Source organism: Actinia tenebrosa, unplaced genomic scaffold (genome assembly GCF_029948245.1).
Source record: "Actinia tenebrosa isolate PJP-AT-01 unplaced genomic scaffold, QUT_ActTen_1.0 PGA_scaffold10__47_contigs__length_13832649, whole genome shotgun sequence".
Classification (NCBI taxonomy): Eukaryota; Metazoa; Cnidaria; class Anthozoa; order Actiniaria; family Actiniidae; genus Actinia; species Actinia tenebrosa.
In genome coordinates, this window is record NW_028292570.1 from 7,902,013 (window position 1) to 7,923,532 (window position 21,520).

The window sequence follows — 21,520 nt, forward strand, 5'->3', positions numbered from 1 at the left end:
AAAGCTTTATTCTCATTATTCTTGAAAGTCTACAAGTCTAGAAATAATCAGACTCACGAACAGTTTAATCGAAAAATTTTCTTCTCCCACGAAAAAAAGAAAAAAAGAAAAAAAAAAAAGAGAAATGGCGTTCCACTCGGGTTATTTTAAGACTACGTCTCTTCCTCGTTCCTAGTCTTCACCATTCCCCAATAATACAGGAAGCCCAATTACCTGGATCTACAGACTGCCGGAATTTGGGTCGCGACATTCACGATATTATAAAATGATTCATTTAGTAATTTCGCTGTTTTCTAGTGAAATTACTGAGTGAATAATTTTTAAATGTTTGAAAATTCAGCAGCCTGGACGAGCCTTTAGCTTGAAGTTCAAAATTTCTTTTATGACGAAGATTCTATTGAACAAACCTTTTCTGTCTCGGTCGGGGTAGAGGGATTTTGTCCCCTTTTTACCGACTTTAAAAAAGTAAACTCGAGGGACAATACAACAGTTTAAAAACCCGAAAAATTACTAGAACTAAATAGCGAACCGATCATCCTTTATCTGGGAGGGTGGGGGGAACTGGTGGAAAACAGGGTGGCCCTTCATAATTTTCTAGCAGGCCCCCCCCGAATCAACCAGTGTTTTTTTGGCTGCCCCCCTCGCCATACCTAGAAAAAAGTGTAAGTCGAGGCCTTTTTTCCGGATGCCCCCCCCCCCCCCCCCCCCCCCGCCAAGCTAAAAAATGATCGGTCTCTAGTACGAAACAGTAAAAAATTCCATGGTTGTCTATACCACTAATTACTTTGTGTTTTTTTTCACGGGTTTTTGTGTGCACTGTATCCCTCTATTGGGACCTCACAATTGGTCAATAACCAAGGTGTTCATTCTATCAAACAAGGTTATTGTTGTTTTGAAGCAGTGTGTCCAGCAGGTTTTTATGTTCAACATCTTGCCCTGTAAGTAACCAAGCTATCTTTTGTTACTGTCATAATAATGACTTTATTCAGCTCGAGTTTTGACCAAAGGTAAATGAAGATGGCACTGATACGTTCTGGAAAGTGAATCCTCCTTGTGCTTCAATACGCTTCGACTCTGAAAAACAAAAAACAAAGGTATTACTGAGGTCTTCCACCTCTTATGCAGCCGACCTCCGCAGCCAGTTTTCAAGTCTCTTAAAGGGGGTGTAAGCGTTTTAGCCTTGGGGCAACCGAGGAGGGCGTGCAGGCGAGATTCGTATCGACGAAAATCCCACGTCCCAGGCGTCGCGACCACTGACTAAGATGCTTTTGCGGGCGAACTTTACTGCGAGCGATACCAAATATTCACGCTACCAGGACGATCACTGAGTAAACGCAAATTTATTGATATCAATACGTAAACTGCAATACAACATTGTAACAGCTCACATTAAAAACTAATTACCAACATGATTTGAATGAGAAAACTGGCATTTTATGAATACATTTAACAACAACATAATAAATGAATATTACTCGCAAGAAAGATAATATAATAAGTATAATCATGGCATAAAGCAGTATAAAACTCATTTTGATAGCGTGGGCGTTTTGAGTTTTCCGAACAAAATATCTAAATAAGAAATAAAGGAGTACTTACATATCGATCCCGCTTGCCTCTAAAAACCAAGGATTTACCAAAGGAACGTATTCGAAAGGAGTTTGGATACACAATCAATATTTACGAGTAACTATTTGGAAAAAACTGGCTAATAGGGACGCTTATGGCCTTTTATATGCGCGTGGTGACGCTAAAGGATCATTTTACAACGCTAACAAAAGCGGGAATAAACAAAGAAAAACAATAACGTAACTAGGTATCGTAACTAGGATTAAACCATAAAAATATGATATTATGAATGTAAATAAGCTAATTAATAAAAGAAAGAATGAATTGAGGAGTTGTCCTTTACAGGGGGACTAGCACGAAAATCGTTCGAATTTTATCCCAGCTGTTGTATTTTGTAATCAAAATATCTTCTAGTTTTATACTTAGTATTGAAGAAAAGATACCATAAAATGATTCTAACCACAAGTTATGTACGTTAAGTCCCTAAGCGGAACTTTGAGCTTAATAAAATTTAAGTAAAACTTGAAGTTATTTACAATGAAATGTATAGAGCGATGTTCAGTGTTGGGTGTACGACGTCACAGACACCGATAGAAATTTGTAAAAAAATGATACTTCACATTGGAATATAAAGAAAAAACTTTAACCAGTGATTATTAAAGCCTTAAAGATTATTCCATTGAAGTTTCAGCTGAAGTAAATTTTGGAAGATTTTCGTGCCACTTTAATGTCTTAGAGTGCTCACTATACATCCGTGAAAAAGTTACCTAAGAAAATTGTACAAATTGGTGCAAAGTTTAGCAAATTTGTACACAAATTTGTGCGATTTCTTCAGGGACGGCGGAACCGGGGGGGGGGCTGAAATTTTAATACATTTTCACTAAACTCAGCCCACCCACCTTGCCATACAATGTCACTATTGAGCCCCCCGCAATCAAAAAACTGCTCCGCCGTCCTTGTTCTTACGAAGTTGTTCACGGATACATGGTATGCACTCTACTTAAAATGATTTTTTCCATTAAAGTGCACATGAACCCTTCGACAATACTTTCAGTACTGATTCTACACGAAGTAAATAGTTGAATGGTAAAATATTTCTTGATTTGAGTGATGCGTTTCTAAGTTATGAAGGTTTATACTTCCAATATGCTAATGAGTGTGACGTCTATTAAGGCTTAATCAAATATACAAAATCGAACTGGTTCATAGAAACAGTATTTAAAAAGCATCATTATTTTACTCATGGTTTACATGAAAGCTATTTACAATTTTTATTTTCAAAATGGCCAGCATTTAGTATTACTAGTTACAACAAAAACACTCAAATACCTTACCTGACGTCATCATCATTAACATATTGGAAGTATAAACCTTCATAACTTAAAGACGCATCACTCAAATCAAGAAATATTTTACCAATCAACTATTTACTTTATGCAGAATAAGTACTGAAAGTATTGTCGAAGGGTTCATGTGCACTTTAATTTAAGCCAACTTCCAATAGTCTATACATGTTTTTTTGTATCTAATTTTATAGGCCCTGACAAACGGTCCCAACCTTTGACCCAGCATTTTAACCCAAAATTGTTGGAAAACCATGATAAAACAGTCACAACATTTGACCCAAAAATTGTTGGAAAACCATGAAAAAACAGTCACAATATTTGACCCAAAAATTGTTGGAAAACCATGAAAAAACAGTCACAACATTTGACCCAAAAATTGTTGGAAAACCATGAAAAACAGTCACATTTGACCCAAAAAATGTTAGATAAATGTTGGGTCGAATGTTTGGACCGCTTGTCAGGCCCTTATGAAGCAGCCAGATGTCAACGTTCCAAGGAGAGAACCCACCTCTCCCACTAATACCCAATTTAGCAACAAACCTCTATTCAAGATCTACTTAACACATTCCCAAGGGTGGCCACTTAACAGAGGTTCGGCCACTTTGTAACATTCAATATATCTTACACTCAAGTCTATCTTACATTCATGTGTATGTAAAAAAAGCTAGACATTTTATTTTACCTGCTGCTGCAGTTCTTTGGTCAGCGATCATAAATACTTGCTGAAGTTCGTTATTTTGTTCCTTGGTCAGCGCATTCATCATGGCAGCATACCATTGTGGGTCACGTGACTGAAGCGCTTCAATGAGATGGAGAAAATCATTCACATGATATAAAATTATTTTCACATCATGCAACTTGGGTCACAAGTAACATATACAGTATGAGTGGCCGTGTTGTTAACAAATAGACATCAGTTTTTTATGTGTCTGTCCTCTTATTGACGATAAATTGCTCGGCTACGCCTCGTGGATCCACACTACTTTGACAATGTGATGACGAAATTTATTGGTCAATAAGAGGACAGACACATAAAAAACTGATGTCTATTTGTTTTTTACAATAACAAAAACGATAAAAACTTCTCATTTTTAGCGATCAAAACAAACGGAAAAACGGGAAAACGGAAAAAGCGCGCGCTCGTTGACGTCAGTTTTATCTGTCTGTCCTCTTATTGATGATAAAAATTAACCAATCCGCGCGCGAGAAATTTGTAAATTATTGTAAAATATCAGATATACAACCACGAGGCGTAGCCGAGTGATTGTAGGTCTGATACAACACGGACACGAATACTGTATATGACCTATCAAACGTCTAGGTTAGTTCCTTTGTGTTTCACTAAAATTTTCAAAATTAAAGTGAATCTGCCTAAGAAAATTCCAAGTTAAAGTTTATGCAAATGAACACAATTTTGTATCAGATTTACAGAACTCTTCACGGTCGTGATTTCTGTTGTGTTTTCCTCGTGAATTATTAATGAGTTTAATAAAATTGATTATAATGGTGAGAGGCAATAAATAATAATAAATAAATGAGATAGAGTACAAACACTATAAGTGTGTAACATAAATACCACTAAATACTGATAAATTATGCTAATCCTATTGTTTTCTATTTTTTAATTAGCACCATTTACTACTAAATAGTGCAAAGTGTTGCGCACTTTTAGTGTTTGTACTCTATTAAGAATAATGAAATAATTATAAGAAATAAATGAGCATTGGCAAGTTGTAGAAGGGGAGTCCTTCCCTAGTCAATGTCTTGTTCTGCCCTGTTCCCAAGTCTTCCCATCATGCATTGCAACTTTACCTAATAGGGTTGATTTAAATGCCATATATTCATCCATGCTTTCTTCATCTATTGCTGTTGTGTATCCTTCGAGGGGTGTCTCTTCTTCATCGTCATCCTCATCTTCATCGGCAAGGTGGTCAGATGCCTACATCAACGAAAAATCAAAATTGCATTTAATCTTTTTTTTTCTGTGCTATAATACAATTTATAATACACTCTACAAAATTATTCGATTCTGATTGGACAAGAGGAGTACAATTAAATCCCAAATTGTACTCTGACGAGTCCCAATTAAGTTGCGTAATTTTGTTGAGTGTATTATAAACGAAAAATCGCACAATCTTCTCGTACAATTCGGAATTTATAGAAACTCGTGATGTTTTGAAAGTTCTCAAATTGAACTCGCCTAAAAGCTCGTCCAATTTTCAGAACTTTCAAAACATCACTCGTTCCTATAAATTCCGAATTGTACTCGAGATCGTGCGATTTCCTAGACAAATCAAGAGAAAACAAATCAAAATGAAAGGATCACAGTGAAACAAATAATGACTGAATGACAAGCCTTGACCAAATATGGCGTCACGCTGTAACGCAAACATCACATGTCCCGTGACGCCAATGAAATATTCTAACCCCCCGGGTAGCGTTACACAAGGTCTTTCGTTTGACAAGAAGGGGTTGTTTCCTTCGTATAATACCAAAACAAACCTCAATTTCAACACATTAACGAAAGACCACCACAAATCACTCAAGAAGTGACGGAATAACAGTAGTGAAAGATTTTCTGATCCCAAAACTGCAAACCTCTGCTATCAGCCAATTAAAATAAAGCGACTCTTAATTCTGGGTGGAATGGACGCCTTCATCTTGTGTGCATCGTTTTCCCATTCCAGACTACGTGTCATTCTCTTGAGAATAAGATTCTTTGTTTGAGTTGTATCCATATTCATGTGTCTTCTCATGTGCAACTGTTAAACAAACAAATGATACTCTAGGGAATGACACGTGGTCTTGAGAATAAGATTCTTTGTTTGAGTTGTATTCATATTCATGTGTCTTCTCATGCACAACCGTTAAACAAAGAAATGATACTATATGACACTCTAGGGAATATTTTTTAATGTGACCTGAAATGGGAAACATTATTATTATATAGATATCGATGAAATACCAGGTTTTCTCTAGTGTCGAAAACTTGATATCTTTCACCAGTGGAAGATACCATATCTTTCACACGTGAAGATATCGCTGTTGACATAGTAACGTATTTTAATAAAGAATTTTTGAGCTTTTGTTTTATTTAAGTTTCATCGATATCTATATGATAAACAGAACATTACATGGCCGCTTGGAGATACGAATTTTATCTTCTCGTGTTCAATTTAGATATCTCACTCGTTCACTGCGATATCAATTGAACACTCGAAGATAAAATTCGTATCTCCGCGCGCCCATGTAATATCCTCTATTTCCTAAGCTAAAGAGACATCTATTAGAAGGTTTTGTGTATTATTGTGGTATAACTGCATCATAAAGTTTCTCAGAGTCTTAGTCCAACAGAATTTGTTTTCCTTGCTTACTGTACCTTCTTTACTAAGTTCTCAATGTACTCCACTTCATCTTCATTTATTTCATCCTCATCACTTTCTAGTTCATCTATAAAACAAAGTAAAACAAAAATGTAAGTATTCTGTACAAAGTCGAGGCTACCTCTGAGCAATTGCGAGCTTGAAACTGCAGTATTGATTCAAATTAATTAACTATATGTCTTGTGTGTGTACAGTTTACCTTCTTCAAATTCTTCATCCCCATCATCACTATCTTCTTCTTCTCCTCCTCGGTCTGAAGTGAATAAGGAATAATCATCTTTTAAAAAACAAATTACTAATATCAAGATGCTCTTTTCATGTGAGTTAGCCGAGGCCTGACTTAGATCAGCTCAGAGGTTGTTTCAGGGTTCAATCTGTGAGTTAGCCGAGGCCTGACTTATATCAGCTCAGAGGTTGTTTCAGGGTTCAATCTGTGAGTTAGCCATGCCCTGACTTAGATCAGCCCAGAGGTTGTTTCAGGGTTTGATCTGTGAGTTAGCCATGCCCTGACTTAGATCAGCCCAGAAGTTGTTCCAGGGTTCGATCTGTGAGTTAGCCATGCCCTGACTAAGATCAGCCCAAAGGTTGTTCCAGGGTTCAATCTGTGAGTTAGCCGTGCCCTTACTTAGATCAGCCCAGAGGTTGTTTCAGGGTTTGATCTGTGAGTTAGCCATGCCCTGACTTAGATCAGCCCAGAGGTTGTTTCAGGGATTTTTCTGTGAGTTAGATGTGCCCTGACTTAGTTCAGCCCAGAGGTTGTTTCAGGGTCTTTTCAGTCATAAATAATCAGTTGGTACCTTTTCAATTTATGAATGGTGGAAGTAAATTTTTATATATTATATTATACAACTACCACTCCCTGTACGGGGCTCTTCCATGAGGTTTACTCCACAAGCACTACCCCTACATTATATACTGTATTTACAATATACAACTCTCAACTCACATGTTGATTTTTATGGAGGGAGGTAAACCAGAGAACCTGGAGAAAAACCCTCATGGTAAGAGAGAGAACAACACATCAAACAAACTCGACTCTCATGTTGATTTATATGGAGGGAGGAAAACCAGAGAACCTGGAAAAAAACCCTTGTAGCAAGGGAGAGAACAACACATCAAACAAACTCAACTCACATGTGGATTTTTATGGAGGGAGGAAAACCAGAGAACCTGGAGAAAAACCCTTGTGTCAAGGGAGAGAACAACACATCAAACAAACTCAACTCACATATGACCTAGTCTGAGCAGGGGCTTGAACCAGGACCACAGTGGAGGCGAGCTGTAAACCACTACACGACCCATGCCACCCAAATCTGCCTTGGGGATTAATTCTCAGTGAAAACCAATTTCAAAGCATGCCATTGAAATGTCTGAGTTTGCAGAACATCAAAAACTGCAGGAATTGGTGTTGATGATGGTGCCGTTGATGAAGCAGATTTCAATAACGTTAATATTAGAAGTCACATTTTAAGCGTACCTTGAGGGAACATGACCAAAAGGACTAACTGATACAGCTAAAAATCCTACTTCCATCAATAAGATATCCCTAGAGAGAAGGAAAAAGAATTATTCTTTGGACTTTAGCTAGTATTAATGAAGAATTATAGAAATAAAATCAGAAAATTGGAATATGAAGAAAAATTCTAAATCTCACCACTGAAACCACAAAAATGTTTGTCCAACCTGGATGATCAAGGAAATAAACAAGTATAAAAGGTGTTGCAGATTTAAAAAGTTTTACAAAATATCCCTTAAACATTCTTTAATTTCCTCACCATTTCTTTCACTCACACTTCACTCGAACCATGAACACCCTCCCTGAACAAAATCCTGGATCTGCCCCTGTCTCCCATCCCATTAACTAAATTTCCCATCCCATTTTAACAATGATTATACCTTGATAGCAAAAAGGTAAAAAAAATTCTAGTCTTTATTTTCATTAAACCAATCATTCACCTACTTTTTCCTTTTTTTCTCTCATCCCATTAACTCAATTACCCCATCCCATTTTACCATCATAACCTGATAGCAAAAAGGAAAAAAATTCCAACTCATTTTTTCTATCTGACCAATCAATAGCTCACTTCCATGGTATGCTTCGCTTTGTCACGCACAAGTATGAGGTTACGTGCTAAATTAAATTTATTCTTACCGCCTGTCATGAATGACTGAGCATTTGGCACGTAGCCTCATACTGAAACCTTTGTGTGTGACAAGCAAAGCATATCTCGGAAGTGGGCTATTCCCATATTTATTTTCTTTCAATTCTCCCATCCCATTAATAACCCATTTATCCCATTCCATTTTATTATTACTACCTGATAGACAGAGTAATAGAGAAACCACAGCATGAAAAATGATACAGAATCTCTCCAGGAATCCATTGAAAAGGCCAGAAGAGATATCATCATACCAACTAGATAAAGCAGTTCCATTCCTGTCTCTATGTCCAAGCCAAGATGGGGCATAAACCATAGCAATGTAGGCTTATTCATAAAATTGTCCCAAGTTGTCGCATACTCTACAAAACAAATACTAGGCAGCTCAAGGTGCGGTCCTTTCATCAAAAATAAATGTTTGATTCTCAATAAAAGTTCAATTTATCAATGCAGATGACCCTCTGCCTCTGAAGCTTCATGATAATGATTATATATAGCCGCTTAAACAAGTTGTATTCTAAGGTTATCAGGAACAGTAGTACACACACATCTATTCTCTGGAGTCACAGGTTTGATTCCTGGACTCACGTGTGAGTAGAGTTTAGTACAGTAGGTTAAAAATAACCTTTATGCTAATCAGTCAGCTAACTCACAGATTGAACCCTGAAACAACCTCTGAGCTGATCTAAGTCAGGGCATAGCTAACTCACAGATTGAACCCTGAAACAACCTCTGGGCTGATCTAACTCAGGTTACGGCTAACTCACAGATTGAACCCTGAAACAACCTCTGGGCTGATCTAAGTCAGGGCATGGCTAACTCACAGATTGAACCCTGAAACAACCTCTGGGCTGATCTAAGTCAGGGCATGGCTAACTCACAGATTGAACCCTGAAACAACCTCTGGGCTGATCTAAATCTGGGCATGACTAACTCACAGATTGAACCCTGAAACAACCTCTGCGCTGATCTAAGTCAGGGCATGGCTAACTCACAGATTGAACCCTGAAACAACCTCTGGGCTGATCTAAGTCAGGGCATGGCTAACTCACAGATCCAACCCTGAAACAACCTCTGGGCTGATATAAGACAGGGCATGGCTAACTCACAGATTGAACCCTGAAACAACCTCTGGGCTGATCTAAGACAGGGCATGGCTAACTCACAGATTGAACCCTGAAACAACCTCTGGGCTGATCTAAGTCTGGGCATGACTAACTCACAGATTGAACCCTGAAACAACCTCTGCGCTGATCTAAGTCAGGGCATGGCTAACTCACAGATTGAACCCTGAAACAACCTCTGGGCTGATCTAAGTCTGGGCATGGCTAACTCACAGATCAAACCCTGAAACAACCTCTGGGCTGATATAAGACAGGGCATGGCTAACTCACAGATTGAACCCTGAAACAACCACTGGGCTGATCTAAGTCAGGGCATGGCTAACTCACAGATCGAACCCTGAAATAACCTCTGGGCTGATATAAGTCAGGGCATGGCTAACTCACAGATTGAACCCTGAAACAACCTCTGGGCTGATCTAAGTCAGGGCATGGCTAACTCACAGATGGAACCCTGGAACAACCTCTGGGCTGATCTAAGTCAGGGCATAGCTAACTCACAGATGGAACCCTGAAACAACCTCTGGGCTGATCTAAGTCAGGGCACGGCTAACTCACAGGAGGAAAACTGGAGAAAATCTAACAAACTTAACTCACACGTGATGCAGAGTCCAAGAATCAAACCTGAGACCCCACACGTAAAAGATGAGTGTACTACCATTACATTGTTCCACCCTTGATCTCCAACCTTAATTAGGTCTTATGTTTCATACAATTAGCATTTGTGACTTTGTTAGCTACCCAACCCACCCCTCCCCTCCTAAAAACCTCAATGACCCATTCATAAACTTCAAGTGAAATTTACTATCGAATATTTTTTAAAGGATTTTTTTTTTTGGTGGTCCTACCTTCTTTGAATGCAATCTTCGCAGGCATAATACCATTTCTACCATAGAGACCTATAAAAAATGTAGTCAAAATTTTGAATTATTTAAATTTTTAAAACTTTTTGTATCGATTTTCTCTCCAGACGTCGATTTTAAAACAAAGAATTTTCGTAGAAAAATATTATATTTTAAGTAAAACTTTGTGAAGTGCTAAAGTAGTGAGATACCTGGTATTTGGATGTAAAGAGAAGAGAATGCAAACAAATATATGGCAGCTATTCCCCATAGAAAAACTTTACGAACTGCAATCTGTTTGCAGTATCCCGCCATATTGGAAGTGCTCCTTCAAGCATGCGCTTGAGCCTGAAGCACAGGTATCCCAAGGGCCCTTATCTCTCTGCCTTAATCAAGAAAAAAAACCTGTCATGTAACTAAAGTAAGAAAAATCTTTATAAAACTGCTTTACTTTCTGGACGTGGAAGTAGTATCTTGATTATTTGGCTGAAGGGACACGCAAGCAAGCGCGTCCTACATCTTGCCGCCAAATGTAGTTAGCTTTCGGTCATTGGTTGCGTGAAAAAACTAACCTCCCCCCCCCCCCCCCCCCCCCCCCCAAAATACAAAACAAGGTACAAGTTACGAGAAAAACTACGATTAAAACCTACATCAATACAGAATAGAATAGCAAGTGAAATTCCAAAAGAAAAACAACCGAAAATTCAGCCTTTTTGTTGCAGGTGAAAATACTTTGAAGGGCGGCTTCATAGTAAGAGAAGTGGAGACAACTTAGATAAATGTATGGCCCTTAAAACAGTCCCACAATGCAATATAATGCCATCTCGACCCAATATTTTCTCAACCTCGGATAGCAGAGCCTCATAACGAAGGTAAAATATATATAAAATATAAAATATATTAAAAAATTATACGATTTGGTTAATGCGTTTAAAGGTCTGGGAACGGGAATGGGTTGGCATCGATAACGAAAATATTTCACACTCAAATTACAAACTGCAGATTTATTTTCTCTTTTTTATTTATATATTTATATAACTTTAACAACGAGGGTTCATTATAACTTTGTTCTTCTATAGTGTTTGTGAAAAATATATGTAGAGGATGTCACACGGTGGCGCGAAGATATGAAGTTTATCTTCGAGTGGTGGAAATATTCACACGATCGAGCGAACGCAGCGAACGAGTGAAATATTTTTCACCACTCGAAGATAAACTTCATATCATATAGACAAATCCACAAAGAAAAACTATTATTACAACGCTCCTTGAGCGGGAAAACATCACAAGTGACGTCATCGATATCCTCACTAGTGAAGAGATGGAAAATATGTTACTGCAGGTCCCGGATGTAGTTTGTATAAAAAGTACGAGTGGCGTATTTCCCAGTAAAATACTCATGTCTATATAATAAATATACATATATACATGTAAAAAGAGTATAAATACCAGTTAAAAAATTTAAAAACTAACTATATATAGAAGAGATAACTAGCTAAAAACTAGTGTGGGCTGCGTCGGTGTTTCTAGAGAAACAGTAATTATGAAAAGGTAAATTTTACACCGTGAAAAGATGAAAAAATGAAAAAACTTACTGACGTTTCGGACGCTAGTCCTTCGTCGGAGTAAACACATACAGTCAATGTCATTAACGTTGTCCACCGAAAAAAGACATTTACACATTTACACATTTACACATTTACACATTTACACATTTACACATTTACACATTTACACATTTACACATTTACACATTTACACATTTACACATTTACACATTTACACATTTACACATTTACACATTTAGATATTTAGACTAAAGTGAGCCTGAACTTTAAATGTAATATTCAACTCGTGAATCGAAAATCCAGAATGCCCCGACCATTTAGTGAGGATTTAAGATGGAGAATTGTACTTCAGCGTTTGTTTTATGCCAGAACGTTCGAGGAAACACGTGATATTTCTTTTAGTCTAAATGTGTAAATGTCTAAATGTGTAAATGTCTTTTTTTCGGTGGACAACGTTAATGACATTGACTGTATATAACATGCATACTAAGCCATTCATAATGAACTAAAGTTTATTGGTCATTCCGAGATCGAGGGGGAAAATGTCACGTATTTCGTCCCCTAACAGCCCCACAATGCACTGCAATGCGAACTCGACCCAGTATTTTCAGCGACCTCGGAATGGCTAACAGTTGTTCTAACAAGCCCATATCGCTTCGAAAGCGATGATGTTTCGGCCCGTTATCTATTTATTGTGTGGCATTGCTGAATAAAGAATTTTGGTCTTGCTGTGGTAATGATTGGGTCTCCTGTATTTTGGAAATGGCAGACAAGAGCGATCTCGCGGTACACTTTCACGTTACAAAGTCTTACGCAAATTTCGATGGAAACATTTGTTATAAAATTCTCTTGGACGAAACACATTGTAATTAAGTTTTTTGAAGATTTTAGTGGTTCTTGTTTTGAAACATCGTAGTGTTTTGGGGAAAACAGGGCAACGTACATACATATAACGTCTCGCCGAAAGAATGAGAGATCCGACAATAGATATAAACAATGATTGAGTATCGCAGAGAGCAGAGTACTTGGTGCAAAATATTTTGGCACATGAGCATTACTGTACGCGCTATGTTGAATGTAGGATACTTTTTAAACCTTCATTCTGCTCTTTGTAATTGACATTTATGGTAAATGTATTTAGCTCTTATATCATAGCTTGAAGAAAATGCGAAAGTCCCAATTCGAACGAAAAGATAAAAGGCCGTGTCTTTGACCAGTGCGCCGTCACCAATCTACTCAAAATTTACATCTTTTGGTGCTTCAAAAACTTCCATCTTTTGGTGCTTCAAAAATATTACCGAATCCAAGAAATCAATATTATAAATCAGAGTATTAATAAATGAAAACTGATGATTTTAGACTTCTATCTTTAAAGTTGTAAAGTACGCACTGTTTGTTTATAGGACCTAGTTTGAATAATAGCTGATACCAAAAACATGTCCTCAGAAGCGCACGAAGCTACAACATATCCTGAAGCTTGCTTCACAAAATATATATGCATCAACTGTTAGTTACACAGATAAACTCACCAGTTTTCTCAACTTATGCTCACAGGCAGCTGAGACTGGCAAATTGCCCTAATTTGCCGCACAATCACAAAAGCTTTTGGATAACTTTTCAATAACTTACCTACTTTGCGACTTGGACCTAGATACTGACTTAGGAATAAAATACGCATTGTTGTAGGGTTAATCAATAATATATTTTTTTCCAAAAAATGGCGTCATGCGAAAGGGCATAATATAGTCTACGCAACTACCTCAGAGAAGATTCACCGCAACTCTCCGAAGTACTCCGCATGGTGAAATGTTTTACATTTTCCCATTGCATGTGATTGGATTAGGTCCAAAACTCTGACAGCTAAATGACACGCATGAAGACTATTATGGGCCGGCAAACCGAATGTAGTGACTGTTTCGGCCTGAGGGCCGAAACAAAAAATGTTTCCAAAAAAGAAACAAACCGTGACCAAAAATGCTGAGTAAAATAAACCCATGGTTTCTCATCTGCATACTCATGGGTTAATACGAGTACGTTGTGCTCAGTATCACATGGTCCATTTTTAGCAGTCGAAATGAAGTTATTATTATCATTACATTACGATCCAGTTTCACAAATAGTGGATAAAATTAATACTAATAGATGCGAATGAAACTGTATTTTTTTGATACTTTTGTGTTTTACCATAGAAAACTAATTAAAAACATTTTGCTACGTTCTAAATTGTTTTTCTTGTTCAAGAACAAGTAGCTTATGTCAGTTATGCGGTGTCTGATTCATCTGATTCATCTTGCTAATGATGATGATGATTTATGAATTTATATAGCGCCTTTTCTATATGAATGTAATCAAAGGCGCTTTACATTGAGAAGTGAATGACAGATTGCTTTTTGTGCAATTTACAAGCATGAGAGATTGTTAGTATGAAGTGTAGGCACCGAGGGTGGTCACTGCCAGGGTTTCTTTACGTCCTCAGTGGTTCTTTTACGTCTTGCTCTAGAAACTTTACTTTGCAATCAAAACATATCTCAGAAAACCAAATATTTCATCTAACAAGCTGTTACATCATATCACTGACAATACTTTTGTGCAAGGTTGCGCTTTCCTAATTTTACTAAAGCACTACCTAGAGTACGATATGATGGTTTTTTACTGGATTCCATCCAAAACAAAAGCATCTGGAAGGCCTTTTCTCTTATTTCTGCATAATGTATGTTGTCTCTTAAAATTTCTTCTATCTTACTGTTACAAACTCCAAGTTTTCTACCAAGACGTTGCCAAATTGTGATGATTTCTCCAGCAAGTTCATCTAGCTCCTCTTCTAATGGTGTAAGTAAAAGGTTTCTTTCCATTTTCCGTCTCTTTTTAGGTATGCCACCTGTAAAACGATGTACAGATAAGATATCTGTTAAAAAATGTCCAGTGTCCAATGTCCATGACAAATTTTTGTGAAGTGAAATGATTTAAAACTTTATGTTTTATATAGCACCTTTATGGTCGAAGGCGTTTACAAACATGAGAGATATTTAGTATAAGGTGTCAGTACTAAGGGTTGTCATTGTCCGGGTTTCTTTACGTCCTCAGTGGTTCTTTGAAAATGTATGTGGTATGTGCAGATGAAGTTTTTAAACTTAAAAGTGGTTATATTTGAAGAAAAAAAGAAGTCAGTCAGTTGCCCACATACGGCCTAGATGGGTCAGATGGGTGGGTCGGTTGGTCGGTCAGTCAGTTTCTAACGACAGCTAGTCAAGCTTAGATATCATATCTATCACGCTATCTAAGAATTACTTCTAAAGACAGTTAAGCTTAGATATCATATCTATCACGCTATCTAAGAATTACTTCTAACGACAGCTAGTCAAGCTTAGATATCATATCTATCACGCTATATAAGAATTACTTCTAAAGGCAGCTAGTCAAGCTTAGATATCATATCTATCACGCTATCTAAGAATTACTTTTATAAGTTTTCAAACCTGTTGCTCCATTGCCGTGACTGTTCGTTTCCAACTGTTGAGTTTCAACCTGGACCTGGGACTACAAAGATATACAATAACCTTAAAAACATGCAAATACAAGGAGAAAAGGAAGAGTTGGTGGTCAATAGGGGGTTAATCTTGTACAGCTGGTTGATATACAAAGATGGCATAAAATTACTGTAACTCCTTTAAATTTCATATTGATATTTTCAAACTTGCATCCGTTCAATAAGTTATCGAACGGATTCAATTTGTAAATCTCAAACAATCAATACTTCTAATTTACTTACACTATTGTTTGGTTTGGGAAACCAGTGTGAATATGTCTCCTCTCTTATCAAGGTGTCTGGGTTCGTGTCATCCTCATAACATTCTGCTCCACCAAGCTTCAACTCTTCCTCACTGACAAAGTGCTGACATGAATCTCTTTTACATCCCTTTGTCTCGTGAGAGCTGCATTCCGACTTTGTACAGACTGGACAGCGAATACCATACTCCAATGCCATGTTTTCCACTCGAGGACACGTGTTTTCCATGGCGGCAAAGATTTCATCAAGCAATTTTCGCACGGACTTACAGAACTTAGTTACTGATGCGCCATCAATGTTGTACTTGTTGTAGACGGTCACGCATATGGTTCGAACCCCTGAGGTAATACATATGTCAAGATTTCCTTCTTGTCCAACGTTGAACATCCTAATAAATGAAGCATTATAAGATGATACAAGCAAAGAATCAATCAGACAATGTAATTCTCTTTAAGTTGTTGTTGCATCATCATAACGTGGGACAATCACAGAGCGAAGTTCCAGGCTGCGAGAAAATGTAGAAAAATTGTAGAAATAGCTTGGTGACAAGGACTGAAGAGAATTGCCTGACAAGTGATGCTCGAATTTCCGCAAAGCCAAGGAATGAACCCCCAATACACTCTGTCTTGTACCTATGCCACCACGCAAACGATAAGCAATGCAAGTGAATAAGTACGAAAGCAAACAAGCAAATTAACAAGCAAATAAAGAATGCAAACACCCATACACGTGACGAAAGCAAAGGAAAATATTTATCATGTATTTCTACAAAATAAATGAATTGTATTAAATATACCTGCAAAAGTTCGGGCGAAGCTTTGGTAGACATTCCTTCTTGCCTTGACTTACTTTTGGCCATTCCTTCTTGCCATGTTCAGCAAGAGCTACCAACAACCTTGGAAAGATGCCAATAGGCAAGTGAACACTTTTGAAACGAATGACCATTGTTGAAGATTTCTGGTCAGCTAGCAGCTTTTCGATGTTCTCAGTTCCCTTGCTGTTACACAACATGCAAGGAACAAGGTACACTTGTTTTTCATTCAGCTTCCACGGACAAATCAGTGAGAACTTCTCCATGATCAGAAGCAAAGAGTCAACTGTGTTTTGCCCATCACTTGCTATGTCACTCCACACATGCTCTACTAGAGCTCGTTGTAAAATACCCTCGTTTTCCAGTTTTCTCCAATAAGCAGCATACGCCTTCCATTCTTCAAATGGCATGACTGTGATGACCTTAACAAACATATCAACCAACCACTGCGTATCGATGAATACTGTTCTTGTTTCTTCAAAGTAAATGATAGTCTTTAAGTCATGCAGGTAGTTTAACAGTGTCGTAAACTCGATGGATTCTATGGCTGTGTTGACGTTGCATTGGGTAGCGATCCCCTTAGCTTCTTCCAAATTAACGTACTTCTTCTGCTCTTTCTCTACAAGTCTTGAAAGCTCCTCCTCAAATCGCAGCCAGCTGACTGGAATATCTTCATTTACTTGGGGAAGCAATTTAGATAGTTCTTCAACATCCGTCTTCAATCTTTTGGCAGATTCATCTTGTACTTCTTTGTTTCCTGATAATTTGTTATCAACGGTGTAGACATTTGGTACAACGTGCTTGCCATAGGGGTTTTCAGGGCGAGTCAAAAACTCACACAATTCTCGAGCAACTTTCTTCGGGTCTTGATTACATACATCTGCATGAGTGCAAACTACAAATACTGGTGGCAATGCCACTTGGGTTCTGTAGTCAACAGAGTCAACTTCCTTTTTCAAGTTCGTATACGATGAAATACAAGAAAGCCAAAACTCTTGAGCGTCCAAATATGTCATTTTAAAAGGATTTTTGAGTTTCCTTTCTGAGTTGCCATGCTTTACCTTTGGCTGCGCATCCGAACGAAGGTCATTTTCTAAGCTATGAACCAATATATAGATTGACTTTGAAGATATAAATAACGGGAGAATGACTTCGTAAATTTGCTGTCCAGCAAAATCAAGTGTTTTTAAGGAGATTTCGTTTTCGTTCGTTCTCTGGCCGCCCGTCTTGTCCCTGATGCGTTTTTCAAGTAAATATTGTATTTCTTTTGGAATTTGTACTAGTTCATTAAAGATTGATTCTTGTAACCCGCTTGTACTTTCTTTTACTGATTCTCCAATTTCAGGTTCTTCATGTTCTAAACCTTGTTGATTTGCATGATGGTCGGCAACCGCTTGATAATTGGTAGCAGTCTCAGCGACTAGTTTGCCTTCTCTTGTCTGAATTTTTACGAGGTCCTGAGCCATACATTCAACAATACGATTATTTAGCAAATCGTTTTTGCCATCACTTTCCTCAAACCAAAAATTATCTTGTGGTATGCAAAAGGCCTTCTGAATTCCAATTCCAATAGTGCTCTCTTCAGAAGCATCGAACTCCTCTCCTTCAAAAATAAACAAAAATGAATAAATGAATAAATGAATAAATGAATAAATGAATAAATGAATAAATGAATAAATGAATAAATGAATAAATGAATAAATGAATAAATGAATAAATGAATAAATGAATAAATGAATAAATGAATGAATGAATGAATGAATGAATGAATGAATGAATAGATGAATAGATGAATAGATGAATAGATGAATAGATGAATAGATGAATAGATGAATAGATGAATAGATGAATAGATGAATAGATGAATAGATGAATAGATGAATAGATGAATAAATAAATCGTTCCCTCACACAACAAATCACACTTTTTATCCATGCCTTATTTCTAAGATATCCCCTCTTTGAAAAAAATCAATGGTAATCTGTCATTATATACCTTTTAAAGATTTCAACAGGCTTGTCTTTCCTGCACGGGGTGGTCCTACTACTGTTACCAGCACACGCCTATTTTTTGTTTTACCCCTTGTAAGGGCTTCTTTGTAAGCTTCCAAGGCCTCAGAACTACTGGCAAGAATCTCAGGAGGTTTTGTTGTAGCTGCTTCTGCTCCTGCTTCTGCTTCTGCTTCATCATGAAATGAATTAACATCAGAGTGTAATCAATATCAATCATTGTCCTTAATATACAATAGAGCACCGAAGTGATGATTTCACAAAGATATTTCTAATAACTTTAAGATTTTGGTAATAGAATTCTGGAAATGCATTTGGTGATGACATTAGTAATCCAGCAAAAGCTCTTTAAAATAAGTAAGAACCAAATTGTTTTGAAGTCAGTAACAGTCATGTGATTATGTCTTGCAAATGGCCTCCTATTAGTGACTTCATTAACTCTGAATCATTAGAGTGAAGGCATTTAACCCGTGAAATAAAAATTATTAGTCAATGTGTAATAATCAAATAGACACAAAAGAAAACAATGGAATTAGGGTCTACTAAAGTGTATTAGTCTAATATCTATTGCACGGGTTTAATGACTTCACTCTAGTCAAATAGACACAAAAGAAAACAATGGAATTAGGGTCTACTAATGTGTATTAGTCTAATATCTATTGCACGGGTTTAGTGACTTCACTCTAGTCAAATAGACACAAACGAAAACAATGGAATTAGGGTCTACTAAAGTGTATTAGTCTAATATCCATTTCACGGGTTTAATGACTTCACTTTAATTAGTTGGAGAAGTATTATTATAAGTAATGGCATGTCATATGCTTACTTTGTAATAAAAATCAGCATGTGAGATGAGTGTTCTATGTTGCAAATATAGAATGTAGTAGTAGTGCATGTGGAGGGAACCTCACAGAAGAGCCTCCTATGGGGAGTGAATTGGTTGTAAAATAAGTTTTTTTAATAAGCTTATTATGAGTTTTAATATTATGATTACAGAGAAACATCAATCAAAATATAGTTCTCTTTGGTTAACCTTTCAAAGAGTCATGGAGTTGATTACCATACAGTACTCTAGAAAATCCTGAATATGAAATTTCTTTGTTACCTGTGCACTACTAGCTCTGGAATGCCAAGACTTATAAAGTCACACTAATTGATGGGTTGCAAGCATTCCCAAGAGAGTCAAAAGACAAAAACATGGCGGCCATCTTGATGCTGTTAAAATGGATGCTAATGAGAAGTCTTTTGTTAAAAAGCAACAACATGGCCGCAAAGAGGTGACATGCAATCAAAGAAGGGGTTGAACACATGCACGACGACTACACTCAATGGGTCCCACAAGTGCTATAGGGTCTTGAACAGTGTCTAGTAGGGAGTCATTGCGTCAAGTATAAGATTTCTACTTGGTCAATGTGACCCATTCATGTAAAAAGTTGAAAAAACCATTAAAGGGTCTATTTTGTATTGTGAGAGGGACTATATATAGGGCTGTTTGTACCAAAGCTGGACCATCAAAAGTTATGCATCATGTTTAATTGATCTAACCCAATGTCTTTGGGGTCTGTAATGCATGATGGTAAATCTGCTTCTCTGATGCTATTAGTTCTTCATTAACCCTTTGAACTTGACTTTCAAATGATTTACTATTAGAATTGTACTTCTCAAAAGTACAAATCTCCACATGTGGAGCTATTAATATATTCACACTTTTCTTATAATGAACAATGAAATTATAATAGCTAAGGCCTATTTTAGCTTACCTAAACTGTAACCTTCAGCTTTTACTGGGAATGGAATAAGTACCTCTTCTTTTGTTTTTTCTTCCTCTGATTGATCGCCATCGGATAAAGGGGTAGTAAGAAGTTCATCAATAGCTTTTTCCCAAATAATTGGGAACTTGGAGCATAAGAATGTACGATCCTCAGTAAAGTGTTTTTGATTTCTTCCCACCTGCGTATAAACTCCTCATCGGTTATACCCTCCATTTGATGGACAATCATATTTCTATAGTACTTCAATCTTGCCAGGTCTGCAGACAAAGACATATCGCTACTGTTTGGTAGGAGATCCCAACCAGTAGGTGGTGGTGATAAATGGCAGACATTTCTAAGAAGCTTAAAAAGTAAAGAAAAAACCAAAGAACCTGAACTAACATGAGAGCCAGGATGTGGAAACAGCAATTCCCATTCGCGCATCGTCATTTTCCTCCCCCTCATCATTCTCAAGATATGACGATTCTTTTCTAGAGCATTTGCTAGATTTTCTGGAGGAATAAAGAAATCAAACAATTCTCTTAGAACTCTGGTTCCTCCAGATATTAACAGCCTTGAAAGTCTACTGTAGTTACTCCATGCAATTGAATTTCCAAAAACATCCTCAACGCTAACAGAATTGCTCATCGTGATCTTTTTTCTAAGTAGAAAACACAATTTCTTTATCTTTTACGACGCCATATTGGTCACACTAATTCAATCAATCCTAGAATTCATTGCGCACTCATTTCCTAGAAAACGTGAGACATTTTTGAGAATCGTTTATAAAGCTTTATTCTCATTATTCTTGAAGTCTACAAGTCTACAAATAATCAGACTCACAAAAAGTTTGATCGAAAAAATTTTCTTCTCCCACAAAAAAAAAAAAAAAAGAAAAGAAACAAAAAAAAAAGAAATGGCGTTCCACTCGGGTTATTTTTAGACTACGTCTCTTCCTTGTTCCTAGTCTTCACCATTCCCCAATAATACAGGAAGCCCAATTACCTGGATCTACAGACTGCCGGAAGTTAGGTCGCGACATTTCACGATATTATAAAATGATTCATTTAGTAATTTCGCTGTTTTCTAGTGAAATTACTGAGTAAATTAATTTTAAATATTTGAAAATTCAGCAGCCTTTACGAGCCTTTAGCTTGAAGTTCAAAATTTCTTT

General features: G+C 37.1%; 3 protein-coding genes and 1 long non-coding RNA gene across 7 annotated transcripts in view; all 4 read right to left on the bottom strand.

Moving 5' to 3' along the window:
* Window positions 1–713: 713 nt before the first annotated feature.
* On the bottom strand, window positions 714–10,750 carry LOC148912939 (importin-7-like). Of its 3 annotated transcripts, none has more exons than XM_089026727.1 (8): window positions 8,617–8,727; window positions 7,953–7,981; window positions 7,776–7,844; window positions 6,498–6,551; window positions 6,295–6,365; window positions 4,728–4,854; window positions 3,598–3,714; window positions 714–1,074 (listed from the first exon to the last, which is right to left on the bottom strand). In XM_089026727.1, the coding sequence occupies exons 3-8, from the start codon at window positions 7,786–7,788 to the stop codon at window positions 986–988; spliced, it is 471 nt and encodes a 156-aa protein (XP_088882853.1). In that variant the 5' UTR covers window positions 7,789–7,844; window positions 7,953–7,981; window positions 8,617–8,727; the 3' UTR covers window positions 714–985. The 3 variants fall into 3 exon arrangements, 2 of the variants coding, with proteins under 2 accessions (XP_088882853.1, XP_088882852.1); XR_016119176.1 differs by lacking the exons at window positions 714–1,074; window positions 3,598–3,714; window positions 4,728–4,854 and adding exons at window positions 7,245–7,387; window positions 10,427–10,477; window positions 10,633–10,750 and having other exon boundaries at window positions 6,294–6,365; window positions 8,617–8,819; XM_089026726.1 differs by lacking the exons at window positions 7,776–7,844; window positions 7,953–7,981; window positions 8,617–8,727 and adding exons at window positions 10,427–10,477; window positions 10,633–10,750.
* Window positions 10,751–14,047: 3,297 nt separating this feature from the next.
* LOC148912940 (uncharacterized) overlaps window positions 14,048–21,520 on the bottom strand; it is a 53,288-nt gene continuing 45,815 nt past the window's right edge. The window contains exon 6 of the mRNA XM_089026723.1: window positions 14,048–14,866. Coding sequence (XP_088882849.1) covers window positions 14,559–14,866 — 308 coding nt within the window. The 3' untranslated portion in view covers window positions 14,048–14,558. The remainder of the gene's footprint in view (window positions 14,867–21,520) is intronic.
* Window positions 15,436–18,179, bottom strand: LOC148912941 (uncharacterized). The gene is made up of 4 exons (XM_089026749.1): window positions 16,572–18,179; window positions 16,252–16,407; window positions 15,758–16,163; window positions 15,436–15,525 (listed from the first exon to the last, which is right to left on the bottom strand). The coding sequence occupies exons 1-4, from the start codon at window positions 18,050–18,052 to the stop codon at window positions 15,436–15,438; spliced, it is 2,133 nt and encodes a 710-aa protein (XP_088882875.1). The 5' UTR covers window positions 18,053–18,179.
* On the bottom strand, window positions 18,649–21,053 carry LOC148912942 (uncharacterized). Of its 2 annotated transcripts, none has more exons than XR_016119180.1 (3): window positions 20,356–21,053; window positions 19,422–19,517; window positions 18,649–18,764 (listed from the first exon to the last, which is right to left on the bottom strand). It is a non-coding gene; the product is annotated as an uncharacterized LOC148912942 (long non-coding RNA). The 2 variants fall into 2 exon arrangements; XR_016119181.1 differs by having other exon boundaries at window positions 18,666–18,767.